Here is a 10005-nt window from a genome sequence, read left to right on the forward strand (position 1 = left end):
CCTCCTGCTGCTGCTCTCAGTGCCGCTCTCGCCTCGCTCGCACACGGACGCTCCGGGGCCGGAGCGGGGACGCGCAGGGCCGGAGCAGGAGCGGGGAGCCCCCGGGGCGGCTCGGTCGGTGCGTACGTACCGGTCATGGTGTGAGTGCGAGCGGCCGGCTGGCTGGCTGGCTGGGCGGGAGGCAGGCAGGCTGGCTGGCTAGCTCGCACACAGGCCCTGCTGGCTGGGGCTAGGCGGCTGCCGCCGGGGACATGCTTATTGTGCTCACGACGGGCTGAAGCGGCGGCGGCGGCCCGAGCCTACTCCGGGTTTTTTTTCCTATTTTGATTGACGGTGCGGGAAAGCCGAAAGGTGGGGCTTGCCGCGGGAGAGGGGGCCCGGCCGACACCGCCGCCCGCCCGCCCGCCTGCCAGCCCGGAACTCCCGCCTACGCCCGCGCGCGCGCTCTCTCATTGGCTGCGCCGCGCCGCCGCCGCCGCTCGCACGGGCCGCCCGGGCTGCCAGTCACCCGCCGGGGGCGGGGGGGGCGCCCCATGCCGGGGCGGCTTCCTGTTTGCCAGGGTTGGTGCGGGGAACAATGAGCGGGATCCGCCGGGCGCCCGCGGCAGCCCGGGACTCACCGGCCCGGGAGGCGGCCCATGCCGCCGCGCTCCCGTGGCACCGCGGGGCCCGTCTGTCCGCAGGGGTCAGCGCACAGGCACAGCTGCGCGGCGGTGGCGCTATGCCCCCCCCCCGCCCCCCCTTCGCCCGCCGCGCTTGTGCCCGGGGGGCGCCGGGCCCGGGCTGCGATCTTTCGAAGTCTCCCCGCCGGGGCTGTCACTCAGGGCTGGCGGCAGCCGCGGCTCCGGGGCAGCGTTGAGCAGCGCCCGGCCGGCAGACAGCGCCGCCGCGCTTTGTCCCGCCGGCACTAAGATGTCGGCGCGCCGTCCCCTGGGGAGCCGGTTCGCCCGGGCGGGCCGTACCCGGAGCCCGCTGCTCGCCGCCCCCCKGCCGGACGGGGCGCCCGGGTCAGCGCCGGCCGCGGTCCCGGAGCAGCGCCCGCCTCAGCGGGGCCAGCCCGCCGTGCYGCCGTTGCATAAGCGCTGTGGCGAGCTCGCACCTGCCTGACACGGGCCGGGAAACCTAAAACCTTCGTTGTCTYAAATGCAGAACAAAATCCGTCCAGGATAGGGCTGCGAATTAGATTTTAACGCGACACGTCTTCCCAGTGGGAGTACCGGCCCTAAGCTGGGCCGCCGAGCCTTGGCACAGATCGAGCATTTGTGCCAGCAGGCTTTATTTTGGTCATGTTAAGGAGAATTAATAAGATTCCCCTCAGCGTCAGTTTGCTGGTCTGTCTTTCGTGTTATGCAACACAAAGGAAACTGGGAGCTCTCGGATTGTTAAACTAAGGCAGGAAATATGTTTAAAACGTTACATAAGTATATGATGGTACAGGAATGATTATTAGTGGGGCCTATTCCTCTGTTACACGTGTAGCTTGTAAAAGGTTTCAGTAAAAGGGAGCAATTTGGGCTTGGCCTTCCCATCATATCTGAATGTATGTGCAACGTCATAGGGCAATGCATAGGTTCAGGCACTAATTTTGACYCTTAGCTTGCAAATTCTCCTAAAGAATGAATTTTTCTTAGTTACCCTTAATGGGKTTTTCCAAGGAGTCCGAATGAGACTGAAAAAACTTAAACCTACTTTCCTGTTACAATCTCTAATGTAATTAGCACTGAGGATTAACTAGGAGATAGAGTGAGCATAGTCTCGTGTCCATAGTTGGGCTGAATATTTGGTCAGGCTACTGAGATAGTGCATGGCAAAGTTAGTAACTAAGAAACCCCAGAAGTATGGTCAGGATTTTCAATAGCCACTCAGAGCAGAGAATAAAAAGTGTTTTTTAATCAGTCCCAGCACTGTGACCTTGCAGTAACTGCCCAGGCTTAACTTAGAAACTATTACAGAACAGGAAAAAACGCACTGAGAAAACGTACATTTAATATCAGGAAGTTATGAGGGAGGAAGATTGCAGTATTTCATTGTTGTGGTAGATTGTTCTTGCTGTGTGATGTTCAATCTTAATTCTAACCAATTTATTTTTGGGGGTGTGTTGGGAGTACCTTCAGATGACTTAATAGTAATTTGTAAATTAATCCTAAGGCTTTTTGTCACAATATATTTTTTCCAAGATAGCTAGAAAAAACCCAGCCAAATACTTCTGTTTGTTAAATGTTATTTTAATTAAAGCAAAAGTTGTAACTAGGAACAGAAGTCAGGGTTTTTTAAGCAGTGTCAGGAATAATTTTTAGCCAGTGAAAGCTAATATACACGTTTAAAAATACATCAGGTATACATACATAAGGATATTTTAGGAAAAAAATGAAAATGCAAGATTACCTGATTCGTATCTWAAAAAAAGTCTTCTACAGCTAGTATAGAACTTGTAGTTTGTTTGACAATATTGGAAGTTGCTAGTGAAATGTATGAGACTCTATCATCCTGGAGCCAGACCTGTTACTGATTACCTTAGACTTTCAGTAACCAAAAAATCATTCAAAGACTGATGTGTAAAAGAAGTAATTCTTGTTCATATACCATGAAGGGGGAAGATGATATTAAAAACTGGCCCTTGCTGTGTAGCAGCATATTGCCAGATACTGTTAATGGCATTTTGCTTTAGGAAAATCATGTTKTCTAGGACTTAATCTAAATATGAACATTGTACTTCCTTCTGCATCTGGGTGCATGTTGAGAGCTGTCTGACTTAAGTGGGATGTTGTCAACAGAGTAGTTTACCTACATGGATCTGATTGCAGTTAAGACAGAAAGATTTGAAATATAAGTAATGGGATTGAKTTTATATATCAGAGTTTTTCAGTGCAATAAAATTCAAATGTAATTAGGCTTAACACTAGCAGAGGACCATTTTTTTTCTAGTCAAGTATCTAAAATTATAGGGGACACAGTTATGGTATTATTAAATTCAGATTAAAAAGAACTAATCCAGGATCTTAAAAGTAGACAATTAAAAAAGATAAATTACAGGACAGTTGCAAGAAAAGATATGCTATTATGAAAAAAGAGGTGTGAAGAGAGTCATTCAGAATTGTTTAATAGAAACTGGTTGGTAAAAGAAATCACATGTGTCTATTTAYAACTTCCCAGTGGAGATTAAGAACACATGAGAAGAAATTTTAAAATAAAATGAGAAAATACATTATTTGTAGGTTTTTTTGCTTATTGATATACTTGCATCAAGACACTCATTAGAAAAATCGGGGATATATGAGAGAGATACTGTATGGGAACTGGACACCTAAGATCCTATAGGCATCGGTCTTCCTACAGAGTTAGCACTGTGACCGTATCCCCACAAAGAACTGAGCCCCATGCCCAATTAGAGGAGCTCTTGTTTTCTCTTTGCTGAGATTACCCACCAGATGAATTGTATCTGTATGTGATCTCAATAAACTAACCATGACCAGTTTATTATTAAAGAGCCTTGCCTCTTTAGGCCCTTGCCTCCTGCTAACTTCAGGTCCTGGGATGAATTCATCAATTTGCTGAGACCAGTGTGTTGTAATTTGAGCTGTGTAGATACAGAAAAAGTAATACTGGTCTATAAATAATAATAATATCTCTAYCAGATACCCAAATGCAGTAGTTTCAGAACTGAGATGCAGCCTTTGGGGTAAGTATTGGTATAATATGGGAGAAGAAACAATGTCTGCCAGCTTCCAGTGAAACCTGAGAGAAGGTTTTGACAGATGAAACAAGATGCAACTTGGAAAGGACGCTAAAACTGAATACCTACCCTGTATTTCAGTTGTTAGCCCAATGCTGTATTTATCCACTCTTAACTCGTTGGTTTAAGCCTGGGAGCTCAGTCTCTGTGCATATCTATTCAGTATTAATTCAGAAGGAAGTGCATTGTTTAACACAACTTCTGTCCAGCACAGTGTCTGCAATACTTGGAAATAGCTTTTCTGTCTCTCTAGTCCTTTGCAGCTTCTGAGCTATGACATGTTGTTTTTGTCTTTAGTGGTCCCTTCTATTGGTAACCCTGCATTTATGTAAAGCAGTATATTGAGAGGTTGTTGGTATGTGGTCCAGTTCAGTTTTCACAGCTGTGGTACTCCATTCCTCTGTAGAGTGGTGGTTTTGCCACGCTGAAGCCTAGAATGTGACTGGACAAGACAGACAGGTATGCTTTCTGCTGTGACACAATCCACAACAGGAAAACTCAGGCTCTGGTCACTTCAGTTTGAAAGGCTGGGTTTAAAATGCCATTGAAGAATCAGCAGGGATTCCATTCAACAATCTRCCTTAAAAGTGGTGGGACAACAGGCAGGAATATCTGTAAATCTCATACCTCAGAAAGTAACTAGGACACCAGAAAACCTAACCATTCAGAAGTATCTGAATTTGAGCTGCCTTCTTCTATTTTAGTAATCTTTAAAATTTTGGTAGAATCTGGAAGGTAATATGTTTTCTAAGAGCTAAACATTTACATGGTACTGCAAAACCCAAGATAATTACAAGGTTTTGAATCAGACCTCTTAAACTTCATAGAATTCAACTTGATTTTGAATTTCAGCCTTCCTTTGCAATTTAAATCTTAGCAGACTCAAACAAGACTGTTTGACAACAAGCTACCAGTCCTAGATATGGCAGTCTTAATTTCTGTGCCCCATATGGGTCCATTTTTATAAGAATATTGGGTCATGCTTACATAGGGCCATGGGYAGCACTGACAGGAAGTTGACCTGTGAGGTTTCATGAGTCAGCACATAGTAGTTGGAGACAGTTGTGTGACTTGAGTTCATCAAATGAGAAATGAGCCTTTGCCTGCTATAAGATCAGTGGTCAAAGTGTTGGCTGGCATTGTGTCATCATTCTCTAGAAGGCACCTCCCTGTTCTGATATGAACGCTRCAAAAACACAAATTTTGCAATGGGGGGAGCGGGCTTTAGCTGTAGTTGTGGTCTGCGCAGAAGCTGGGCCAACCTGATAGCCCATGGACATTGCCATAAGAAAATTAATCCTGCAAAAATGTTGCTCCATATATTGCAAGCTAAATTGAGTCAAACTAGACACGTGGGCAACTCCATGGGTGGAAGTAGACGAGGAGAGGAAAGACTCAGCAGCTGAAAGTGGATTAATTTGTGGTGTCAARCTTGCTGGACAGCACAAGAACTTGCTTTTGGCTATGTTTTGTGTAAAATGCTGTTAGCTGAGGAGATGTTGGATTCCACTGGTCTGCTTGCATCCAGTAGAAGCTATTGATGGGATAAAGTCTGGCCTAGCAAATGAATGGGCAGCACAGCAGCCACAGCAGGAATGTGCCAGCTCCAGGCTCTTGGTGCACTTCGCTGGAGGTCTGAAACACATTACCTAACACCAGTTGGGGAAGAACCTGTGAATAAGTAGCCTAACAACCCAGTGTGTGCACAGATCTAAAGGCTATGACTCTTCACCAACACAGATGACTGATCTTCAAGGAATGGGGCCAACAGAAAATCTGTCGAAGCTCTTCATGCACCAGTATATGAGGACAGACCTCTGGAACATTTTTTTCAGCCTWGTCATTGTATTTATGATTTTTTTTTGAGCAACTGGGACAAAATAAGTCCTGTTCCTTTATAGCCAGAAATTCTTGTTTGYTGCAGCTGTAACTCTCCCCAGGTGATACATTTTTGTATATTATGCAAATTGTCAAATTCTCCAGTGATGTCTATTATTAAGGTTCTGTTCTTAATAATATTAGGGAAAATTATTTCTGCTGKTTTTTCTTCCTTTTGTTAGACTGTGTCACTACAGTAGGGAGAAAAGTTCAGTGTATTTGCACAAGGCTTTTTTCTCCTTTAATTTGATTATCCTGGTTTTATTGTGTAAAGAAATAAATAAAGAGTTTCTTAGTTAAACCTGCCTTGTAAAATGGCTGTGGTTTTTAYGCAACTGGCAGCATAGTCCCTCTAAGGTAAGAATTTATTTCATTACAATGTTTCTTTATTACAAAGATTAAACATAGTCATCTAATCTCCATTCCATTTGGGAAGAGGCAGCAGGAAAAAGATCAGTATGGAGCTGAAAACTTGCCATTTAGCAGGTTAATCATTGTAGACACTTCWTTCATTTCACCTCTTAAATGAGGATTACATGTATTATTTTTCAAACTTCCAAAAAGTTACTGCCTTTGGGTCCCATCATTATCCTGTTTGCTTATGCTTAATTCCTGCCCTTCAAGGTCATCAYAACAGATAAAATCAAATTATAGAAATAATTGGGGAAAAAAATTGTAAATCATTTAGGTAAGGTTAAAAAATTGTTCAGAGGAAGAGGCAACATAACCATGACTTGCGAGARTCAGTCACAAAGCATCTGAGGATCTTCCTCCATAACCCATCACAAAATTCAATRGACATAAATAAATGGATACATAGATTAAGTCACCTGAATGTAAAAAAATTCTTGTGTATGAAAGAGACTGGCAAATTATGTACATGCACATATGTTTGCTAAAAATAATTGAAAACATAATAGCAGGAGTTACAAATTTTGAAAGGGAATACTTCTGGAAGGATAAAGTAACTTCCTTTTATGAATGTCAGTCTGAATTCCCGTTCCTGAAACAAAAGCAAGCAGGACTCCATGGCTCCCYCTAGGAGACGGAAGTCTGGGGCTATTACCCAAACCACATCCCCGCTTTCTCTAGCAAGTCTCAGTTGCAGCAGGCAGAAGGCCACAGTGTGGTCTGAACAGGGAGAGATCAAATGAATATCCATTTAAGGTCATTCGGAAACTTGTATGACAGTTCTGAATTCTTACCTATCTTCAGGTGAGGGAGGGTTTTTGTTTCTTAGGGGRAAAAAAAAAATCCCTGACAGGATCTTTGAAAGAGGAGTTGTGGGTAAMAACTTACAGAAGGCTGGACAGGAGATGGTCTGGCAGGAGAACCTTCCCTGAGAGGTGTCTGGTGCAAAGGATAACCTGACCTCAGAGTTTCTCGGTATTTTAATTGGTGCTAGGGGACCTCACACAGCCCATATAATCTCAACTGGCAGGCGTAAATGCCCCCAAGGTGCCTGGTCCACTCTCCCTGTGAAGAACCCCACTTTTTGAAGAGAGCTCTGGCATGTTCACAGTGAAATGCATATAAAATTTCTGTGGTCTTTCCTAGTAGTATAATTTTATTGAAGTAGATAAAGGCATTAAGAGGAACAGAACAAAAATGGTTTGGTACCTTTCTACTCACTAACTTTGGAAGAGAGGATGGGAAGTTGTAGGGTTCATTTCACCTTTTTCTGTGTGAACATTTCTGAGAAGTCAAAATTTGGATAAGATGTTGGTAACAGATGCATTCCCCTTACCTTCCTGCATTATCGCAGGTAATACTCGAACTGCATCACAAATACCAAGGAAGAGAAAGCCGAGTGAGAGATGAAATTCCTATTCTGGTCATAGAAGAAAACTGTTTGGGGGGAGGGGGGAAAGTAACTAATTAAAATTTATCTAAGAAATGCCTCAGTAAAAGAATCATCAATCTGTTTCAGCTTAAGTTTGAATGAAGCACATTTGAGGTTGAAAATGACAATAATTAACACACTGATGGTGCTGACATAAAACACCAGTGGATGCTTTTTAACTGCTAATTAACCTCTAGCTTCCATAAACATCTTRAAAAAATGCACAACTTCATCACCTTTATTGCAGCTCACTAGCAATCACATACTTTACACTACTTTTCCAGCCATGCTGCAGATCATTCCAGGTCCTTTTGACCTCTTTGGATTTCCAAATTACTGCACAACCTTCCCAGTTTAATAACATTTGCAAACATCTGCACTTGCTGCAGGTGTCCTTCCTATTCCTAAAAATTAATTAACAAAAGTTAATTATTTTTTAATGTATTGTTTCTCTCGTGTCAGTTAATATCTGAGTTATTGAAGTGGATCATTGCTATTAATTTGTTTTCACAAAGTTGGAAAATTCAAACTCCACTATCATCTTAATTACTTACAAATGAAGGATAAAATTCCTTCTTTTCTGTGGCAGAGCTCCAAAAGACATAATGGAGACGGGATATCGCGGCAAGCCTCCTTTCCCTGCACATTTCTCCAGTCTCAGCAGGACTACTCTGGCACTGGAGGCGAAGTGTGCATGCTGTGCACAAGCACGGCTGTGCAGTTCCAGGACACAGAGCTCACTGTATCTTTTACTTTTTAATAGTARTGCCAGATTTTCAGCAGCACATGTTTAAGCAAAGTGGTAATGGCATATTGTGTCTGCTGCATAAAAAAAAAAAAAAAAATTAGTTCCTTTTCCTCTCCCAAAGAAATAGCATTGCAATACTTTTTTTCCTAGCCTGGATTCCTACAGAAATTAAAAGGGGGGTTGAGATCATTATCTCTTCATATGCGTAATAAATCTCCGTATGTGCGCGCGTGCGYGCATGCATACGTGCTTGTATATACTTGCATGTTGTGCAAGAGAGAAGGAACAAGAACAAACAGTAGCCAAGTTTAACCACATCTGACATCAACAAAARGCTGAAAATGCTACATTCCTATACATTTCATAAAAACAAGCTGCTAAGTGAAAGGAGACCCACTGAAGTTTGAGTTAAACCTTTTATTAAACACCAAGAAAGCTGGGAAGATGAAAGGTGAATACCCACCCACAGGAAAAGCTGCAGTCAAAGCTTCCAGCTATGTAGACCTAGAASAATCCAAAGAAGATTTGCTCAAACCAAAACCCACCAGATCCGCAACTCACAGGACTGCTGGTCTGTGTTGCATTTCTAATCCATCACTATCCAGTTTTGATGACGATATACTCCATTTTTGCCCTTTGACTTTGGGGGAAAAAAGATTTTTTTTAATGCAGATTTCTTAAACCTGATGAGCTGAAGCCCAAGAKGAAAGGAAGGACCAGATTTTATTCTTAAAGACCCCATGGGATATCCTCAGAAGAATCTGCATTTGCAAAACGCTAGACAAAGAGAAAACAGCATTCTTCAGGTTCTGGTTCACTGCAGACCGGGGATAAACCTCATGCCCTGGCAGCCTGGAGTTTGGTCTTAAGATAGCAGGAAGCAGTTCTGTTTGAAAGCCTTTCATCCCACTTTCTGATCTGTTACATCTCTAATGTCTATGGGTCTAACCATTCTTAAAAATTTGGTGAGAGACATGCATCTTGGGCCTCTGAATGTTCTGGTTTTTCAGTAATGCAGGTGTGGTGTCCATGTAGAAGATACAGCTAAAGAAAGAAGTTAAGTTGGGGTTCTTGGCACTGGTCACTCTTGCCTGTGTAATGCAGGGCCCCTGGCTCTGCTGGTCTGCCAGACACACTCCTGCCAATGTCACACCTCTTTGGCATCTCTCTGGATGCTAAAGGGAAACTGAAAGGGAGAGAGATCCTGGCCYAGTGCTGCACCATGTATCAATGAGCACAATCTTCAAGAAACCACTTACTACAGTGCTTGCCTCAGTCCCATCTCTCCCTCTTCATAGCCTGGGAGTATTTGACAGGGTTTGTTTACTCACCCCAGGGTTGTGTGTTAGTTACCTGTCAGTAACACATCCAGGGACAAACTCTGGCACTCCAACATTCACAATGTCCTTTGGATGACTGCCTGACTTAATGTTCTAGTCACAGTTAACTCAGCTTTCATCTATCCCTCTCTTCTGCACTGTGTGCCTCAGACCCTGCCTTGCTAAGCATGCTTATGTCTCTAAAAATACAATCCAGGAATTTTTTATTCTTCATACTGTGTGACAAGGAAACTTGTCTCTCAAGCTCAGCAATCTTGTTTGTAGGTGCTGAAGCAATCAATGCACCCAGGCTGCCTGCACCCACCTATGGCCTGTGGCCATATCTGGCAGTGCTCTGATTCACTGTCTTTCATATCCCACATGAAGGAGCGATCCAAATGCTACTATTCCCCTCTTCTTCCCAAAAAGTTTCACTCCAGAAAAACAGAGGGGCCCATTCTTGTCACAGGGTGACAAAGGAATG

The 10005-nt window shown here is 43.8% G+C and overlaps 1 protein-coding gene across 2 annotated transcripts in view; it reads right to left on the reverse strand.

Moving 5' to 3' along the window:
* SP3 (Sp3 transcription factor) overlaps positions 1–379 on the reverse strand; it is a 33940-nt gene extending 33561 nt beyond the window's left edge. For both annotated transcript variants that reach the window (XM_057363675.1, XM_057363674.1), the window contains exon 1: positions 131–379. In XM_057363675.1, the coding sequence (XP_057219658.1) occupies positions 131–137 (7 nt within the window). In that variant the 5' untranslated portion in view covers positions 138–379. The remainder of the gene's footprint in view (positions 1–130) is intronic.
* Positions 380–10005: the final 9626 nt, after the last annotated feature.

The sequence above is a fragment of the Malurus melanocephalus genome, unplaced genomic scaffold, assembly GCF_030028575.1.
Source record: "Malurus melanocephalus ecotype Western Australia unplaced genomic scaffold, MMel_1.1 scaffold_30, whole genome shotgun sequence".
Lineage (NCBI taxonomy): Eukaryota > Metazoa > Chordata > Aves > Passeriformes > Maluridae > Malurus > Malurus melanocephalus.